Here is a 21,247-nt window from a genome sequence, read left to right as displayed (position 1 = left end):
CCCGGACAACAATATTGGGGGCGTGACTTAAAGGCACTGCCTTTAGCGTCCTCTATAATCGGCATACTTGATCAACAGCCATACAGGTCACACTGTTACTAATATGCGCCACACTGTGAACCCACACCAAACAAGAATGACAAACACATTTTGGGAGAACATCCGCACCGTAACACAACATAAACACAACAAAAAAAATACCCAGAATCCCTTGCAGCACTAACTCTTCCGGGATGCTGCAATATACACCCCCGCTACTACCAAACCCCGCTTCCCCCCACCTCAACTTTAGTTGAAGTATACATTGCTTATTGCATAAAAGTCTGGCAATATACATATTAAACAATCACAAACCAAATATTCATATTACAAAAGAGAGTAATGAGGATAACTCTGAATTATCAAGACATAAAAGACTCATAAAGTCAAACATGAAATTGAACTTTATTGTCTTTGCAGTTAAAAATTACAATAAAACTACATTTTCAGTACAAACCCGTTCAAAATCAGACATACATCATACAGGGCACACAGAATAAAAACATTGATGGGTCGCTGCAAAGGTGGTGCCATGTAAAGGTGGGAAAAAGGTCAAACATGGGGTGAGGACATGTTAAAAGTAAATAATCTTGTAGAATACGCAACTGCTCAAATCATGTATAAAGTACATGATAAAATGCTTCCAGAAGTGGTCCAGAAGTAAACCAAATATGAACTGAAAGATTTGTGTACTCAAAAACAAAACATGCATATCATATAAAAAAGTTAATATATGGAATAATTTACAATTAGAAATGAAAATGTACAACACACTTCATACATTTAAAAAATTATTATGAGAAAATACAACACAGAATTTTGATTATCTATTCTATATACACATACAATTTTATGTAACATATGGTTTGTTCCGTTTAATTCTAAAACAAATAAAAAAGTAAATATAAGGGTAGTAAAAAATAAGATACGTCAGTCAGTGTGGACCTTTTCAATCAAGGAAATTAATTCATTTTAAATAAATGTACACTATGTTGTAAACTAATGTTTAATACTTAAACCACTAAGCTAAACAAATCTGATCTTAAAACGGTAGAAACATATTAACAAGACTCTGTTACACAACAATGATGTCACACATGTTATATGTAGTGATGTTGTTGGGTCTATTTTAAAGTTTTGACTTTTTTTTTTTTAACCCTGCAGCTTCAATTGTTGCGGATATTCTCACTTGTGTGTACTTTTGAGATAATCTTTCGTCACACTTCCTCACCAGTGTGTGTTCTTATGTGTCTTTCCAACGTGTATCTTTGTACAAAACCTTTAGCACAGATTGAACAGGAAAAAGGTTTTTCACCAGTGTGTATTCTCATGTGTTTTTTCAAGTGCTGTTTACGTGTAAAACCTTTAGCACAGACTGAACAGATAAAAGGTTTTTCACCAGTGTGTGTTCTCATGTGTGTTTTCAAATCCCAACTTTGTATATAACATTTGCCACAGCTTGAACAAGGAAAGGGTTTTTCACCAGTGTGTGTTCTCATGTGTCTTCTCAAATCCCTATTTTGTATAAAACATTTGCCACAACTTGAACAAGAAAAAGGTTTTTCACCAGTGTGTGTTCTCATGTGTATTTTAAAATTCATATTTCGTACAAAACCTTTACCACAGATTGAACAGATAGTTTTTTTTCCAGTGTGTGTTGTCATGTGTCTTTTAACATTTCGTACAAAACCTTTAGCACTAATTGAACATGCGATACGTTTTTCACCAGTATGTATTGTCATGTGTGTTTTCAAATGAATATTTTGTGTAAAACCTTTACCACAGATAGAACAGGAAAAAGGTTTTTCGCCCGTGTGTGTTCTGATGTGTCTTTTCAACTTATCTTTTTGTGTAAAACCTTTACCACAGCTTGAACATGAAAAAGGTTTTTCACCAGTGTGTGTTCTCATGTGTCTTTTCAACTTATCTTTTTGTCCAAAACTTCTACAGCAGATTGAACAAGAAAAGGGGTTTTCACCAGTGTGTGTTCTCATGTGTGTTTTCAAATGATTATTTTGGGTAAAGCTTTTACCACAGCTTGAACAGATAAAAGGTTTTTCACCAGTGTGTGTTCTCATGTGTCTTTTCAGATTACAATGGCGATTAAAGGTTTTGCCACAGTGAGAACATTCAAAGTGTGTGTTGTCAGTGTGACATGTTGTATCAGCTTCAGAGTCTTCATCATCAGTGTCAGGAGAGTGTGACGTCATGTCATCACTATCTGATAGTGGAGCTAAGAGCTTGTCTGCTTGTGATCCTCCACAGTGGTCTCCATCAGCTTCTGTTGTCTTGTGTTGAATTGAGCTGCTGCTTGGAGGCTCCACCTCTCTCTTCTCCTCACTTTCACTTTTGATCTCATCATCTTCTTTCTTCACAATGACATAAATCGATGGCATCTTGAGGATATCAACCTCCTCCAGTCCTTCAAGATGATCTCCATTCTGACTGATGCCGTCTTCCTCTTTAACGTGGGGGGGCTGTAGCCCCTCATCTTCCTCTTTAATGTGGGGGGGATATTCTTCCTCTTTAATGTGGGGGGGATGTGGCACGGCCTCTTCCTTTTTAATATGGGGGGGCTGTGGTTGCTCCTGCTCCATCCTGGAATTCCACTCCTGCTGCCGGGGAAGAAGATGTTCTTCACAGACGTCTACAGGACACAGGAAGAAAAAACACATGATTTTGAAAGGTCCAACTTTGCTAAGTCACATGAAACAATGTGTGTATTAATGTACTTTCCTTCGTGCGCTTAGTTTTACAATAACTTCATTGTATTCTAAATAAACAATGTCAAATTGGTCGATTGTTCCTCTCTAATTCAACTGACTTTTAGAGGCATGTTAAAAAAAATAATGCACGTTGTGACTTCAATAATAAATATGGCAGTGCCATGTTGGCATTTTTTTCCATAACTTGAGTTGAATTATTTTGGAAAACCTTGTTACATTGTTTAATGCATCCAGCGGGGCATCACAACAAAATTAGGCATAATGTGTTAATTCCACGAATGTATATATCGGTATCGGTTGATATCGGAATCGGTAATTAAGAGTTGGACAATATCGGAATATCGGATATCGGCAAAAAAGCTGTTATCGGACATCTCTGATATACAACTTTGTTGGAAGTTTTCTTAGAGCGCTTTGTAGGCAGAATAGATCTAATACTCATTACCTCCAGTGTTAGCTGCCTCTTGCTCATTTCCCCCCCCCCCCCCAATTTAGAATGCACAAAAAGAGTAAGACATGTGCGCACGTGTCTGCCAAAGGAATTGTGAATGGTAGGCAAAATTACCCACAAAAAAATTGCAGTTCCCCTTTACTACTGCCCTGCTGCTATGAAGATTGCAGTTATTTGGCAAACAAAGCAGTTGTTTTCATTATTTTTGTATTGTGTGCAAATGAAAATTCGTATAAATTATATACTATCCTACTTACACTTATTGACAAGGCTCCTCCACTCAGTAAAGTTATTCCAATTATTCTTTCATGTCAATGATGAAACATGAAGTTAGTAAAGATGTGAGAGTAAGAACCCAAACCTGTTCTGTGCAACAACTTGATGCTTCTTGAAAACAGCGTCCAGTAGTTGACGTTGTCGCTAGTTCTCTTCTTTTGTTCGAGAATGTTCCTCGTCGTACTCTATCTTTCTTTATAACACTACACATATTTTTCCACAGCCGCAGTTAGTCGCCAATTCACCAACACTCCCAGCATTTGTATTTTACACATTATCACACAATCACAACACTTTACACTCACACTTGTGTCTACTTAGCGATGTGTTGATAACTTCCGTGTTTCTTTATTAGCAGCTAGCAAGCTAAGCTAACTAGCAGGCTAAGTTAGCCTCAGAAGCTTCAAAGTTCATCCTGACACCAAGAATGAATAAAGTTTAGTTTGTCACACCTTAGACGAATATGTACAAACGTGAAACTGAAGGAATTACCGCATAATTAAAGACTACACTGCTCTGTTGCCTTTTACGATACGATTCGACCAATCCGCGCATGTGCAACAGTGCGTGGGAGGGGGCTACGTCACGTCCTGTTGACTTTATCCGCTCTTTTTTTTTTTTTACAGAACTTTATTTGCAAGCAGGGGCGACATTACAATTTACAAAACGTTAGCACTGTCACTGCACAAAAATGGGGGCATTATAAAAATATATAACAGAGGAGATAACAATATATTAGAATAAACAATGGGGGGTGGAGGGATATCAGCAGATGTGTGCATTGAATACAATATAAATTAGTTTTTAAGAGTAATTATTTTTGTCGGTGTTTTTAGATATATACAATTTATGAACAAGTAATTTTGCAAAACATGTTCCCGTCACAGACCCACTGGCTGCTGAAGTTAGCTCTCTAATCAGCTTTACAGACATAAAAACTCCACAGTGACGTCTTGGTGAATTTACTGACGCATTCCCTGTATATTAATTTATATTTGGACTGTCAAATATGTAAAAGATGTATGTAACAATAACAGATACCACCTCACACATAAACACATCATAATGTGACTGTCTCTGGATGTAGCTTGTCGTAACAACACCGTACACTAGATGGCATTGTAACGCTGCTTCTTACATAGCTCATATTCACATTGTCTGCCAGAGAATAAGAAGACATAGCAGGCTGGATCAGTGCATGTGTCTCTATTTTTACTGCTTTGTCAATTAATCAATCCAATTTAATTTAATAGTTCTTAATCACAAGTTTTTCAACTTAAACAAGTTGAAAAACTTATTCGGGTGTTACCATTTAGTGGTCAATTGTACGGAATATGTACTTCACTGTGCAACCTACTAATAAAAGTCTCAATCAATCAATCAATGCCTCATAGGGCTTCACAAACTCAACAATTTAAACCCACATGTCTACTATTCAATAAGATACCATACCATACCATACCAACTTTATTTATAAAGCTCTTTAAAGACAACTATAGTTGAAAAACAAAAGGCTGTACACCACAAAGAAATACAGGCAAAGGACAGACTAAAATATATAATTTAAAACAGAGGTAAAATACACACTGCTTGTTGCCTCGTCTGAGCTACTGTGACTTAGATTACCATAGTAACTAGTATATCATGCAAAAGTGCAGATTCCAAGCATCGAAATGTTTTGTACAGTTCAAGAATTATGGTAATTTGAAAACATCACTGTACATCATAATGGCAGCTACAGTTTCGATCTTAAAGATCGAAAAAAATTATTTGGGAATGTCGAGCGGGCCAGATTGAAAATCTTAACGGGCCGCATGCGGTCCACAGGCTGAATGTGGCCCTTGGGCCTTAATTTGCCCAGGTCTGGTCTACCTTGTCAACCAGAAATACTCATTGCAAGTTTTCTTCAGGTAACGACTTTCTGGACTGGTTACGGTAACATGTTCAGTGTCTGGGTTTTTTCAAGTCAAACCACTACTCACTTCTCTCTAGTCGTCAAAAAGGCTCTTGAGCTCAGAAAGGGAGCACCCTGATGTCAAGCACCCCAGAGGAATCCTCAGGCGGCTGAAATTTGGAGGAAAAAGATGAAGTAATCTCGGGGCATTCAATCTTTTGCAACTGGACCGTGAAGCCTACTCGGACGAAAGGCGAAACATCTTCTCAGACAAACCAAACAGTCCGGTTACGATCGATTCATTGACCTGAGATGACAATGACCTGGATGAATGAGAACATCCATAGACAAGAGGATGAAGATTAGCTATGTGTTGAGGAAAAAGCTCATGAAGCTTCAGGGATTGGTAGCGACGTCTTCTTCTTATTATTCTTCTTCTTCTTCTTCTTCTTCAGCCCGCGTTAAGAATGTGGCAGCAGATTGGAAACCGCATACTTAATCCTCCTGGACCTGACGTCCACATATGTGGACCATCACATTTTTGGTTAGAACCACAATAAAGCATTTTTCTTTACAAGGCTCTGGTTTCCACTTACAAGGACATTATAATGCCAATTAGTGGTGGAGGAAGAGTATACCACATCACATGTTAGATTCAAGATGTCTGAAAACACATCCAAAAGTTCAGATGGCAACTTTTTTTTAATTTTTTTATACTCATTGGGTTCCAAAGAGCCCAAATAGCCCAGATAAATTAAAAATGCACGCCATATAAGAGGCTAGGAGGCTACACTACTGCTGGTGTAAGCGGAAGTGACAATGTGGGGTTGAATACGTTAACCTAAACCATTGATTATTTATGATCAATGTAGTATTTATTTCATTTAAATAATTCAAATAGGTCTGGCTTCACTGTCTTGTATCTTCAGCATGTTTTTGGACTGCACATCCCTTTAGTTGATGTGCTTTAATCTTTCCTCCATCAAAAAAGTTAAAGGTAAAGTACCAATGATTGTCACACACACACTAGGTGTGGGGAAATTATCCTCTGCATTTGACCCATCACCCTCACCCCCTGGGAGGTGAGGGGAGGTGTGAGCAGCAGCGGTGGCCGCGCCCAGGAATCATTTTTGGTGATTTAACCCCCGATTCTAATCCTTGATGCTGAGTGTCAAGCAGGGAGGTAATGGGTCCCATTTTTATAGTCTTTGGTATGACTCGGCCGGGGTTTGAATTCTAGAGCTTGGCAGAGTAACCGTGTAATAGTCTTCCATATCAGTAGGTGGCAGCCGGTAGCTAATTGCTTTGTAGATGTCGGACACAGCGGTAGGCAGCGTGCAGGTAAAAAGGTGCTTAAACCAAAAATAAACAAAAGGTGAGTGCCCCTAAGAAAAGGCATTGAAGCTTAGGGAAGGCTATGTAGAACGAAACTAAAACTGAACTGGCTACAAAGTCAACAAAAACAGAATTCTGGACGACAGCAAAGACTTACTGTGGAGCAAAGACGGCGTCCACAATGTCCATCCGAACATGACATGACAATCAACAATGTCCCCACAAAGAAGGATAAAAAAACAACTGAAATATTCTTGGTTGCTAAAACGAAGTAAATGCGGGAAATATCGCTCAAAGGAAGACATGAAGCTGCTACAGGAAAATAGCAAAAAAAGAGAAAAAGCCACCAAAATAGGAGCGCAAGACAAGAACTAAAACACTACACACAGGAAAACAGCAACAAACTCAGGTCGTGACAGTACACCTACTTTGAGTTAAGAGCTATATTGATGCATGCTTGGTTATGGTTTAAAGTCATATCCAACAATTGCGACAACAACTTTTTACTGTCAACTGAGTTTCGTTTTTTTAATGATTTCTGCTGGTGGTGTGCCTCCGGATTTCTTTCAACGCAAGAAAATATGCCTTGGCTCCAAAAAGGTTGAAAAACACTGCAATAAAAGTACTTTCTATTCTATCTATTCTATCTAAGTTTTCCACTGTGCGGCTCTCAGTGGAAAAATGTGGAACACCCCTGGTCTACATTCACGAGAAGCAGGTTCGAAACCCGTCCCAGGCTCCAAAAACGTGTGTATTTAAGCACACAAAAGACATTACCAAACCCTTTCACCCCTTTCACCTTTGTTCCTGTTTGCGGATGACTCTGCCCTGCTGGTATCCGGCAAGGACAAGTCACAGGTGGAAACAATCCTCAGTGCTGAACTCCTTAGTATTTGCACCTGGCTCACTGACAATAATCTATCCATACACTTAGGTAAAACAGAATCCATCCTATTTGGGTCCCAAATCAATCTCAAGAAAGTCAGTGACTTCACTATAAAAGTGGGTGACATTGTTATCACCAGGAAAGATGAGGTCACCTACCTAGGTTCCATTCTAGAGGCTAATCTTTCCTGCGATAAAATGGCAACGGAGGTAATCAAAAAGGTCAACCAACGAACAAGATTTCTCTACAGAATCTCCTCTTTGGTCAACAAAAGCACCTTGAAGATTATAGCGGGAACTCTCGTTCAACCCTTTTTCGATTACGCTTGCACCTCCTGGTACCCTAGCACCTCCAAAACCCTCAAATCTAGACTCCAAACATCCCAGAACAAGCTAGTCAGGTTACTTTTAGACCTCCACTCCAGATCACACCTCACTCCTACCCACTTCTCCAAAGTGGGCTGGCTCAGGGTGGAGGACAGAGTAAAACAACTTGCACTGAGCCTAGTCTATAAAATCCGCTAAACCTCCCTGATACCGAAGTACATCTCAAACTACTTCCATAACGTAAATGACCGCCATAACCATAACACCAGGGGGAGCTCCACAAACCACGTTAAACCCTGATTCCGATCTAACAAAGGTCTTAACTCATTTTCCTTCTATGCCGCATCAATATGGAATGCACTCACAACAGGTGAAAAAGAAAGTGCATCTCTATCCTCCTTCAAAACCGCACTAAAACAACACCTCAAGGCAACTTCAACCCTTGACTAACACCCTCCCCCCACCACATCCCACCTCCCCGGATTGTAAATAACCAAATGTAAATAATCAAATGTATTTCTAATGTATATACTTGTTCTTATGCTATCTGAACTCACTATGTTCTCTGCTCGCTGTACATATCCTACCAAGTCAGACCTACACTGTTTCAATGCCCATTTCTCTGATGATGCGGATTGTAAATAATGTAAATAATTAAATGTGATTATCTTGTGTGATGACTGTATTATGATGATAGTATATATCTGATAGTATATATCTGTATCATGAATCAATTTAAGTGGCTATTGCAACAGCATCCTCTACGGCAGGGGTCACCAACCTTTTTGAAACCAAGAGCTACTTCTTGGGTACTGATTAATGCGAAGGGCTACCAGTTTGATACACACTTAAATAAATTGCCAGAAATAGGCAATTTGCTCAATTTACCTTTAACTCTATGTTATTGTTAATAATTAATGATATTTACACTTAATTGAACGGTTTAAAAGAGGAGAAAACACGAAAAAAATTACAATTAAATTTTGAAACATAGTTTATCTTCAATTTCGACTCTTTAAAATTCAAAATTCAACTGAAAAAAAGAAGAGAAAAACTAGCTAATTCGAATCTTTTTGAAAAAATTAAAAAAATACTTTATGGAACATCATTAGTAATTTTTCTTGATTAAGATTAATTTTAGAATTTTGATGACATGTTTTAAATAGGTTAAAATCCAATCTACACTTTGTTAGAATATATAACAAATTGGACCAAGCTATATTTCTAACAAAGACAAATCATTATTTCTTCTAGATTTTCCAGAACAAAAATTTTAAAAGAAATTCAAAAGACTTTGAAATAAGATTTAAATTTGATTCTACAGATTTTCTAGATTTGCCAGAATTTTTTTTTTTAAATTTTAATCATAATAAGTTTGAAGAAATATTTCACAAATATTCTTCGTCGAAAAAACAGAAGCCAAAATGAAGAATTAAATTAAAATTTATTTATTATTCTTTACAATAAAAACAATTAATTTACTTGAACATTGATTTAAATTGTCAGGAAAGAAGAGGAAGGAATTTAAAAGGTAAAAAGGTATATGTGTTTAAAAATCCTAAAATCCTTTTTAAGGTTGTATTTTTTTCTCTAAAATTGTCTTTCTGAAAGTTATAAGAAGCAAAGTAAAAAAAATTAATGAATTTATTTAAACAAGTGAAGACCAAGTCTTTAAAATATTTTCTTGGATTTTCAAATTCTATTTGAGTTTTGTCTCTCTTAGAATTAAAAATGTCGAGCAAAGCGAGACCAGCTTGCTAGTAAATAAATAAAATTTAAAAAATAGAGGGAACTCACTGGTAAGTGCTGCTATTTGAGCTATTTTTTAGAACAGGCCGGCGGGCTACTCATCTGGTCCTTACGGGCTACCTGGTGCCCGCGGGCACCGCGTTGGTGACCCCTGCTCTACGGCATCACTTCCAAAACCCTCAACAAACTGCAATATGTCCAGAACTCCGCTGCCCGCCTGCTCACCGGAACCCGCTCCAGAGAGCACATCACACCTGTCCTTCATGACCTCCACTGGCTGCCTGTCAAATACAGAATCCCCTTTAAAATACTCCTCACCACCTACAAGGCACTCCATAACCTGGCTCCACCCTACCTCTCTGACCTCCTCCAGCCACACGTCCCGTCCCGTTCCCTCAGGTCTAGTGATGCCGGCCTCCTGGAGGTCCCCAAGACCAGGCGCCGAACCTGGGGCGACAGGGCCTTCTCCGTGGCTGCCCCCTCTCTCTGGAACGCTCTCCCCAGGCACATCAGAGATGCCCCCTCCCTCCCTACCTTCAAAACCACCCTAAAAACTCACCTCTTCACATTAGCCTTTCCAAACTGACCCTGCCCTTGGTGTTTCTTTATTCTTTTTCTTTTTTTTTTTCTTAGTTTCTTTTCCTAATAAAGTTGTTTTAATCCCCCCCCACACACACACACACACGTGTAAAGCGACTTTGGGTATTTAGAAAAGCGCTATATAAATCCCAGGTATTATTATTATTATTATTATTAAGTGGATCCCGACTTAAACAAGTTGAAAAACTTATTCGGGTGTTACCATTTAGTGGTCAACTGTACGGAATATGTACTTCACTGTGCAACCTACTAATAAAAGTCTCAATCAATCAATCAATGCAATTGTTGATGACTGAAGTGTTGATATCAACCAAACCCTCCTCATCCCACCCCCCGATTGTAAATAATGTAAATAATTAAAAGTATATACTGATACTCTGATGATTAACTTGTGTGATGACTGTATTATGATTTGTACCATGAATTGATTAACGTGGACTCCGACTTAAACAAGTTGAAAAAATTATTCGGGTGTTACCATTTAGTGGTCAATTGTACGGAATATGTACTGTACTGTGCAATCTAATAATAAAAGTTTCAATCAATCAATCAATCAAAAACTTTCCTCTGCCTTCTGTCTTTTTCTTTATTCCCCACCACTATTGTTTCCCAGCTTTAATGGCAGCCTGAACGCATCACGGCTGAGTTGCAGACATGATGGCTACAGGGCTCGCCGGATTTCTGGGCGGGGATCCGGGGGGGGAGATGATTAACAGCCCGTCTGCCTTCTCCTCCACACCCACGTTTAGTGGGCGCCCTCTGATTGCGGGGGAACAGAGCAGACGTCTCCGTGAGGATCCACAGTTGGAGCCGCACCACAAAAACAACAACCATGAGAGTCGTCTTCTTCTTCGTTTTGACGCTGGGAGCATCTTTTGCGTCCGCGTCTTTACCTCCGACGCACGTCGGCTTCAGCTCGTCGGTGCGCTCGGTGTGCAAGCCTGTACCGAGCACCCTGTCCCTGTGTCACGGTATCGGTTACCGGCACATGAGGCTCCCCAACCTGCTGGGTCACGACTCCTTGCGGGAAGCCCAGCAGCAGTCGGCCGCCTGGCTGCCGCTCATCTCCAAGCTGTGTCACCGCGACACCAAGAAGTTCCTCTGCTCATTGTTCGCCCCGGTGTGCGTGCCGGACTACAGCGGCCCGGTGAGTCCCTGCAGGAGCCTCTGCGAGGCCGTGCGGGACCACTGCGTGCCCGTCATGAGTGCGTTCGGCTTCCCGTGGCCGGAAATGTTCAACTGCAGCCGCTTCCCCCGCGGGACGCAACTCTGCATCCCTCCTAGCGGGGACCAGGACGCGCGGACGGCGGAGGAGGTCACCCGCGAAGAGGCGCATAAAGGTCAGAGGTCAAATTAAGGGTCACTTTGATTTGTTTTGAAAGCTTAGTTCAGTGATTCTGAAACTTTGGTATACAGGCTCCAGCCAGTGCAGGGGTGTCAAAGTCAAGGCCCGCGGGCCAGAACCGACACACGAATGAATGATCTATGGCAGACCTGGGCATTGTACGGCCCGCGGCCGCATCCGGCCCTTTGCGCATCCCTGTCCGGCCCGCGTGAGGCCAATCATAAATTACAAAATAAATTTCAAAAAGTATCTATGTCGAGTGTGCAATACAACGGTGCTGCTTTTGTTTTGAAAAGCGTTATTTGTATTACTTCCGTGTGGACGTATGCGCGTGTGCGATTGTGAGTGAATTGAACGGCGCAATTACAAATTACAAAATAAAGTTTAAAAAACATCTATGTCGTGCGCGCAATACAACTGCGCTGCTTTTATTTTGAAATGTGTTATTTATGCCGTATGTCCGGGGGGAACCTGTGAGTGAAGGTGCATAGAGACAAGTGATGAGACGCTAAAAAAAGAAAAGTTGATGAGGAATGGCGTGTTTCCAACAAGACATGGACTGCCAAGTATTTCTTTACATAAATTAATGGTAAAGCCGTGTGCTTAATGTGTGGTACACAGCTTGCTGTGTTTAAATATCATTTTAATCGCCACTACACGAAGAAACACGAGGGAAAATACCGGAATGTGTCTGATGAAGCGCGCGCAAGGGAGGCTGATGCGTTGATGGTAAAACTGCAAACCCAACAAGGACTTTGTGCCATATTTCACGCCCCCAGAGATGCAGCCGTCAGGACAAGTTTCGTCATTTCTCACAAAAGCGCCAGAAAAAGTAAGGCGTTTTCTGACGGAGAGTTTATTAAGGAGTGCTTATTGGACTTTGTTGCGCTGATAATGCCCGGAGACATGGACTGTTTTTCGCTAACTTTGGATGAGAGCTCTGATGCAGTCAATTAAAGAGACAACCACAGGTAATGACTTGTTCACAGAGGTAAATGCGTGTTGGGACAAGCTGGCAGGTGTGACAATCCAATCCACTTTATTTATATAGCACATTTAAACAACAAAATGTTTCCAAAGTGCTGCACAACAATATTACAAACAATATTCAAATATTATCCTTAGCTCCACCAATGACTGAATAAAAAGAAAAAACAATTACATATAAAACCAATATAAAAAACAATATAAAATAAATATGATTAAAAACTATTTTTAACAACAGATGGTTGTCCAAATCTGATGGGGAAAAATGTTGGATAATGCAGGATAAAGTGACCATCAAAAGCAATCTGCTTTTGTATAAAGTTAAGTTAGGTTAAATTAAATTATTATTATTATTATTAATTATTATTATTATTATCATCATTATTATTTATCTTACGGTATATCAAAAATAATATTGAGCAAAATTTAATTGAAATATTGTCGTGTGGCCCTCCAGCAGTGCTCGGGTTGCTTATGCGGCCCCCGGTGAAAATTAATTGCCCACCCCTGATCTATGGCCCCCGGGATGATATTTGATCAGTATTAGAACCGGGCCCGCAGGCCACAGCCGCCTGCTGCTGTTTTGCATGCTCCAATACTCCATCAGTTTTGGCGCTAAGAATTTTCAAAATGGGGTCCCCATCAAGTCATAAAAAATGGGGTCCAGCAGTAAATGTTTGGGGTCCCACTTTTTTGTAACCGTTTTGAAAACAAATAATAAATGTATGTATTATCCTGTTATATCTCACATTCTATATTGTGTTTTGGAAAAAAGATGTCATAAACGTTACTTAATTCATTAAAAAAAATAAAACAAAAGAAAAAAATATGTAAATGTATTTAGTTGTAAAAATTCATTCACTTTCTTCTTTCCGTCATGGAAATGCAAATTCAAGGCCCGAATAAATTATCTAAGGCCCCCGGGATGATATTTGATTAGTATTAGAACCGTCCCGCAGGCCACAGCCGCCGGCTGCTGTTTTGCACGCACCAATACGCCATCAGTTTTGGCGCTAGGAATTTTCAAAATGGGGTCCCCATCAAGTCATAAAAAATGGGGTCCCACAGTAAATGTTTGGGGTCCCACTTTTTTGCAACCGTTTTGAAAACAAATAATAAATGTATGTATTATCCTGTTATACCTCACATTCTATATTGTGTTTTGGAAAAAGGTTGTCATAAACGTTACTTAATTCATAAAAATAAAAAAAAATAAAAAATGATTGTTATGTAAATGTATTCAGTTATAAACATTCATTCAGTTTCTTCTTTCCTTCATGGATCTAAAGCAGGGGTGTCAAATTCAAGGCCCGAATGAATGATCTATGGCCCCCGGGATGATATTTGATTAGTATTGGAACCGGCCCGCAGGCCACAGCCGCCTGCTGCTGTTTTGCACACACCAATACTCCATCAGTGTTGGCGCTAGGAATTTTCAAAATGGGGTCCCCATCAAGTCATAAAAATGGGGTCCCACAGTAAATGTTTGGGGTCCTACTTTTTTGTAACTGTTTTGAAAACAAATAATAATAATAGTATGTATTATCCTGTTATATCTCACATTCTATATTCTATACATTTTTCGGGACTTATGCAGATCCCAAATACACAACAGCAGGTACCAATAGGTAAGAAAAGTTGGTTTTGCATAATATGGTGAAACAAAACACCAGATAATGTCCCTTAATTGGTGCCATTTTGGGGTCCTTACACACACCATAATAATACTCGCAAGTTGAAGCACAGTACGTCTGACTACAGTAGCCATAATGCTCCGCCCTCCATTAAGCGGTGCGGCTTCGTTGCTTACCAAAGTCGTACCAAATTATTTTTACAGATTTTTAAAAGCTGTGTGTAATGTTCTATACTCTCAATGAAACAACAACGTTTTGGTGTTGCTTCCTTACCGGTACTTGCTAGCGTCATTTATTGAACAGGCGTCAACCTGCAGTCCACACGTAGCTCTTATGTGTGACTGCCATCGACTGGTCACACTTACCATTACACTATGTACCACAACCACAGTAAGCACAACCAGAATTAATACATATGTAAGGCACACTGTGGATTTTTTTAGAAAATGTAATTATTTTAAGTGCGCGTTATAGTCCAAATAATACGGTACCACTCCATTTTAACTTAAAGACAACATAAGTACAGTCCAGACCAGACCTGGGCAAATTAAGGCCTGTGTGCGGCCCGTTAAGCTTTTCAATCTGGCCTGCCTAACATTCCCAAATAATTTTTTTAGCTCTTTAAGATGGAAACTGTAGCTGCCATTATGATGTGCAGTGATGTTTTCAAATGACCGTAAGTCTTGAACTATACAAAGTATTTCAATGGTCGGAATATACGCTTTTGCATGATATACTAGTTACTATGGTAATCTAAGTCACAGCAGCTCAGACGAGGCACCAAGCAGTGTGGGTGGGGAGCGTTTCCACGGAGTGTTTCCAGAGCGGCCAGCCCGAATTGCGGGTTTCCGGGACAGACGCGGAAGGAGATTTTTACAACAAATTTCTAAAGCTTAGTGATGTATCAGATAGTAAGTGTTTTTTTTTTAACCCTTCGCGTTCATATTCGCTGTGTTTGTTCGCTTGATTGTAAAATATGTCGATCGAGAGGGGATGTAACATTCATATGTTGTCAATATTCAGTGTTTTATCATTCATAGCTAATATTGTAAATCCCACATTCTTTATTTTCATGTACATTCTGGATGTCTCATTCAGTCAAAAAAGGGGAAATTCCATTCCGTTTAAGGTGGTCAGTCATAATGTTTTTAGCATTCAATCAGACCTTATTGTGAGGTTTTGTATTAATGTTCCTAAAAATAGATATACCGGCCCCCAGACACATTTTTTCTCTAAATTTGGCCCCTCGAGTCAAAATAATTGCCCAGGTCTGCTCCAGACCGTTAATAATAAGTAGGTTAGTGTTTGTCATACCTACTTTTGTTCTCTGTTTGACTAATTTCACTTGAAATTAATTTCTTGTACATCAGAGAGAATGTGTGAATGTGAGTGTGAATGTTGTCTGTCTATCTGTGTTGGCCCTGCGATGAGGTGGCGACTTGTCCAGGGTGTACCCCGCCTTCCGCCCAATTGTAGCTGAGATAGGCTCCAGCGCCCCCCGCGACCCCGAAGGGAATAAGCGGTAGAAAATGGATGGATGGATCAGAGAATTGATTTCAAAATCCTCCTGCTCACATATACTGTAAATCACTACATGGTCTAGGGCCGAAGTATATCACTGATATGCTCCCACTATATAAGCCCTCTAGATCACTAAGATCTTCTGAGACCAATCTGTTAGCGGTTCCCAGAGTAAACTCAAATCAAGGGAGAGCATCGTTCAGTCACTATGCAACAAATAGCAGGAATAAACTTCCTGACGATGTCAGACTTTCCCCAACTCTGACTACTTTTAAAACTAGACTGAAAACTTTTATGTTCACCTTAGCTTACAGCTAAATCTTTTAATCTTTTAACTTTTAACGTCCGCACTGTTTTTATTTTTATTGTCTGCATTATAATTTTGCTTTTAGTTTCTTTCATTTCACTTTGTTGTCTGTGAAGCACTTTGAGTCTGCCTTGTGTATGAAAAGTGCTATACAAATAAAGTTGCCTTGCCTTGCCTTGATCAAGCCTTTTCTAACATTCCACAGTACAAAATAATAAAAGTATGTATAATGATTCCTGCTTGTATAATATCGGATGAATACCAGTGTGGGCCAATTGTCAAACCCCCAATATCGGTATTGTATCGCAAGTAGAAAAATATGTTTTGGGACACCCCTATTTTTGATGTTTTGTATCACCTCAGTGCAGTTCTCCATTGACGGTTTATGGTTTGGCTTGATTTGTGTAAACTATTGTGACATTTAATTAAATACCTCCTTCAAATCACCTCTTTAATCAGCTCCCGATGGTCACCTCGTTTTCAGAGTTCTATCTCATTATGCCTTTGCAGACGCAGACATGTAAACTCTTCCTTTCAATACCCAGGAAGTGTCATTTGTGATGCCTGCAGTCTGGCGGCCGAGGGGGAGACTGACATCCAGGACAACTTCTGTCCAAGTCCATATGGTGAGGACGGAGATGCTTTAACGAGCAAATCAAACGTGTCCTTTGTTTCTGCTCCAGCACGTGTCTGAAGTCACACGTCACCAGTTTTGTCTCTGTGGCAGCATTCAAGATGCGTCTGGGCAGTGTGTCGACGGTGGGAGGGGACTTCCAGCTGGTGCCTATGGCCCGAAGCCGCATCCTGAGATGGGCAGGGGGAGGTGCCGAGAGGGCGGAGGGAATCGGAGGTGCGATGGCCCACAATGCTTTGTGGCTGCAAGAAGGAGGCACTTGCGCCTGCCCCGGCTTGGACTCGGCGGACAAAAAAGATCCATTCGAGGAAGCGGAGCCCGTGGATAAGAAGCTGAACGTGGCCCAGGGTGGATGGTATTTGGCCCTGGCTCGGGCGGAGGAGGGAAGGCTGGTGTTGACCCGACTGGTGCGCTGGACTAAAAGCGACAAAGAACTGAAGAAGTTCATCCGAAATCTCCTTAAACAACAATGTGCTGACCTGTAGACTGCGATTAGCAGCGTGTCCAACTAACAAAAAGCCAATAAGTAAGCAAATTAATCAGCCACTTGCGTTAATGAAGACGTGTTAAAAGATACTGTGGATACTGTGGATAATTAATTGTCCCAAATACCATTTAAAAAGGTGCAAACTGCTTAATTTCCAGAGCCTTTTTTTCTAATTTAATGAAAGGACCATTCCACTCAATCAAACCAAAAAATTAGGGCTGTCAAACCCAGTGAGTTAACTAACTCAGGTGATTAACCACAAATCATGCAATTTATTTTGACCGTACAAGCTCTTTTACCTTAACGGCTGTACGGTCAGTGAACAGATCAATGCATACGAGAGTACACAAAGACGAGTGAGGAGACTCCAAAATGCAGACTGAAAGAACATTAGCTAAAACTGTTACCAAGTTTTGGGCAAAAAAGGAAATGCATTTGAGTAAAATGTTTGAAAACGTTTCTGGGTGACATTCTGACAATAAAATTGTAATTGTGTACATACGGGGCTCTTTTCTTCACCAAATTTTAATTAGGCAAGAGAGTATCACCTGGGATTAATAATGATTTAAATTTAAATCTGACGATTAATCTGATTTAAAAAAAATTATCATTTGACAGCCCTAAATATTATGGTTTTATGTTATGTATTTAACAACAGTAGATCCCCACAACTTAGCTGAATTTTTGTCAGAAATAATTATTTTACTCTCTTTTTTTGTACCAAAGATCAACTAATTTGCTGAAGAAATTTCTGAACTTTTTTAAACTTTTTTTTTTGTGGTAGACAAATATGTTTGGTTTTTTTCTCCCCAAAAACATCCCATAAACCTCACATTCACCCTAAGTCGATAATAATCAAAAGAAATGTGACAATTTGGGCTGTCAAAAAAACGAGTTAACTCATGTGATTAATCACAAAAAATGATCGCATTAATCTTGATTTCGACCAGTTCTTTTACTTTAACCGCTATGCGGTCAGGGATCATGTCAGTACAAAAATGAGTGAGGAGACTCCGACTGCTGTGCTCACTGACAAATTTCACTCCAAAATACAGCCTGAAAGAACTTTAGATAAAACTGCTACAGAGTTGTGTGAAAATAAATGACATGAATTCAAGTTGAATGTTTAAAAACGTTCCCAGATGACATTTTGACAATAAAATGGCGATTGTGTACAAATATGGAGGTCTTTTCATAGGAAAATTTGAATTATGCAAGCAAGTGTGATTAATCAAGATTAATCCAAATTATAAAATTTTATTAATCTGATTAAAAAAATTTACCATTTGACAGCCCCACAAAAAATATGACAACACCAGCAACTAGCTTACTATAACAGAACATAAGTATTTTTGAATTGTCTTTATTTTTCACAATTACAAATTATATTGGATTAAAATTGGAAGAATTTGTTTGGCGGTCAGGCTTGTCACTCACTTCTGTCTTGTGTGTGCGCACACACACAAACTATTCCAGAAAAGCAACTAACAATTTGCAGTCATGTTGTTGTTATGCGAGAAGAAAATTTAATGATAGCGAAAGTTAGCGATCCACGTGTTACATAATAAAAAATATTTTCAAACATTTAGGTTGCAAATCATCTTTTTGATGACAAATTTTTTGTAATTTGAACACATTTAAAAAATATCAGTTTAAAACGGCCAACTAATTATTGTACGCGTAATCTTTCAGAGTCAAAAGCAAAGTTGTTGTTCATATTGTCTACCTAATATGTGCAGATGTCAATCACAACTCATGTGTCTTCAGCATATATTAAATAAAGTTGTATGTATAAATGACATGAAAAATAAAGAGGAACTATCTCAACCTTTTCACAACAATGTAATGTTCCTGCTCCTTCTCTAGACAGGATGATATTAAAGGAAATACATTTTTATATGTCAGTTTCAATCATTGTGAAGTGTCATTTTTAAGAAGAAAAAAAAATCAAATACACTATTTTTGTTTTACATTTCTGAATGCTACTTTTTGCAATTCTATGTCTACTGTAAGTTAGGGTTGTGCTATGTAGACGTCATACAGTATGACAAGTGTCAAACTCAGGGCCATATAAAACATAATTTTATGAGGCCTGCAAAAGCCTGGAAATAATACGTGTTAATAAAGTACTTTGTCTTTTCTAAACATATTTTTTATTTTTATTTTGCCCTTAATGAAATACATCTCAGCTGCTGAGATAGGCTCCAGCGACCCCCCGCGACCCCAAAAGGTACAAGCGGTAGAAAATGGATGGATGGATGGAAATACATGTACTGCAAGCAATTGCATATATTTGAAAATTCAATTGTATCTAATAGTGCAACAAAATATTATGCTATCATACATTCTAAAACATTTTTTTGTTAAAAATAAAAATAAATACCTACATATCTGCTTGACTTATAATTTCAATGCAAGTTATCCACCAAATTGTACACTGTAAAAAATAGACTTGACATAATTTTTTTTCCACCATATAAACAACTTTAGTATTGTTTTTTCATTTACATTAATACACTATAACAGTAATTCTCAAACTGGGGTACGCGGGCTCCATCTAGTGGTACGCCAAAAAAATCACATGATCGAAGTACGGTGTGTAATTTTCTTATATTCAAACACAGTGTTATTGTTCAAACTGAATGTAATGTTACAGTGGCCAAAAATATTAAATATTCTTGTTAAATAAAACCTCTGCCCTGTTTTTAATGAATACATAGGCCTACTACGCGCAGTTACTGTTTTTATTTTTTTTCCAGCGTACGTAAAAATAATAAAATGCATAGGCAATATGTATTATCTATATACATATATAAATATACCTACATACAAATATATAAATATACCTACATACAAATATATATGTATATATATATATATATATATATATATATATATATATATATATATATATATATATATATATATACATATATATTTGTTAGGTCAGGAAAAAACACGGAGGCTATTTCATCCCTACAAGCCTGTTTTGCAGGTTTTCCTGCTCTTCAGGGGAGTTTATTAATTTAATATAGTTTAATAAGGTTAATATATATATTATTCACTGTTACAAGGGGCCTCTGAGGGCAACCATAATTGTGGTGTGGCTCTCAGTAAAAACGAGTTTGACATGCCTGATGTACGACATAAATAATATCTAGCGGCTAATGTCCCTCTACAGTGCGAGTCACTAATCCTCGCCTCCATGGTGGCAAATAAACTGCGTTTCTTACTTGTGCCATTATCACTGGAGGAAGAGGAATAGCTAAACATGCTACACTACCCACCGTAAAACGATACAATAAGATCAATACAAATATTGACAGGAACAATATCAAGTATAGTATCAGTATATAATCAATATTATAGTGATTATATCGATATTTTTACTATTATAATTCTTTGGGGGGTATTCTCTTGATGTTTACAAACTCAGGAAATTAGAGCCAATACCATTTTTTGCATTTGCTTAGTTATTTTGCACTTTTGACTTTTTGTTGCTCAAAATATTGTATGTAATAAAAAAGACCAAATAAATAATTTGAATATTTAATTGATATTGTTACAGCGCCATCCTGTTTTTGTCTGATTATAATTGGAATCAGAAATAGAATCATCTTAAGTATCTTTATGTATTGTTTTTTTTTATGCATTTATTTATATCAGGCAATGACACAAAAACATACAAGGTAGACAGCATATAATGATATTAATTAACCAATATTGTCCCTGTAACTTGGCATTGGATCGATTTTGAGACACACATTGTGGTATCCCCCAAAACGAATGTAAAGTAGCCACACAACAGAAGAGTAAGTGCTTACTACATTTTAACAGAAGTGTAGATAGAACCATTTTACAACAAAAATCACCAGATATAAACAGTAAATAAGCAATTAAAATAATAATCGTTTTGAGAAAATAATATAACCAGAAATGACGCAATTTGTTACAGCATACATCAAATTTGGAGCCTTTGTAACCGGTTTTGAAATGGTTCTATTATCATTTATAAGCCAAATACTATATTATGATATATATTGTTATCAC

General features: G+C 38.4%; 2 protein-coding genes across 5 annotated transcripts in view; one reads left to right on the top strand and one right to left on the bottom strand.

The window, feature by feature from the left end:
* Positions 1–494: 494 nt before the first annotated feature.
* The window catches only part of LOC133663610 (gastrula zinc finger protein XlCGF57.1-like), a 32,844-nt gene continuing 12,091 nt past the window's right edge, over positions 495–21,247 (bottom strand). The window contains exons 1-3 of one of the 4 annotated variants that reach the window (XM_062068207.1): positions 3,798–4,052; positions 3,578–3,695; positions 495–2,686 (exon numbers count right to left, since the gene is read on the bottom strand). In XM_062068207.1, coding sequence (XP_061924191.1) covers positions 1,257–2,636 — 1,380 coding nt within the window. In that variant the 5' untranslated portion in view covers positions 2,637–2,686; positions 3,578–3,695; positions 3,798–4,052 and the 3' untranslated portion in view covers positions 495–1,256. Of the gene's footprint in view, positions 2,687–3,577; positions 3,696–3,797; positions 4,053–21,247 lie in introns of those variants that run through there. The other 3 variants (XM_062068209.1, XM_062068208.1, XM_062068210.1) reach the window with 3 other exon arrangements.
* Positions 11,021–19,146, top strand: sfrp2l (secreted frizzled-related protein 2 like). Its single transcript, XM_062068693.1, has 3 exons — positions 11,021–11,622; positions 16,622–16,702; positions 16,804–19,146. Exons 1-3 carry the CDS (start codon positions 11,115–11,117, stop codon positions 17,193–17,195), a joined length of 981 nt encoding a protein of 326 aa, XP_061924677.1. The 5' UTR covers positions 11,021–11,114; the 3' UTR covers positions 17,196–19,146.

The sequence above is a fragment of the Entelurus aequoreus genome, linkage group LG13 (genome assembly GCF_033978785.1).
Source record: "Entelurus aequoreus isolate RoL-2023_Sb linkage group LG13, RoL_Eaeq_v1.1, whole genome shotgun sequence".
NCBI lineage: Eukaryota > Metazoa > Chordata > Actinopteri > Syngnathiformes > Syngnathidae > Entelurus > Entelurus aequoreus.
Note: the sequence above shows the minus strand (reverse complement) of the source record. Positions and strands in the feature narration are given on the sequence as shown.

Excerpts from the sequence above, each read along its gene's own strand:
- sfrp2l (XM_062068693.1), top strand. The coding sequence starts at position 11,115 with ATGAGAGTCGTCTTCTTCTTCGTTTTGACGCTGGGAGCATCTTTTGCG. Across the intron at positions 11,623-16,621 it reads CCGCGAAGAGGCGCATAAAG|GAAGTGTCATTTGTGATGCC; the intron begins GTCAGAGGTCAA and ends TTCAATACCCAG. Across the intron at positions 16,703-16,803 it reads CTTCTGTCCAAGTCCATATG|CATTCAAGATGCGTCTGGGC; the intron begins GTGAGGACGGAG and ends TCTCTGTGGCAG.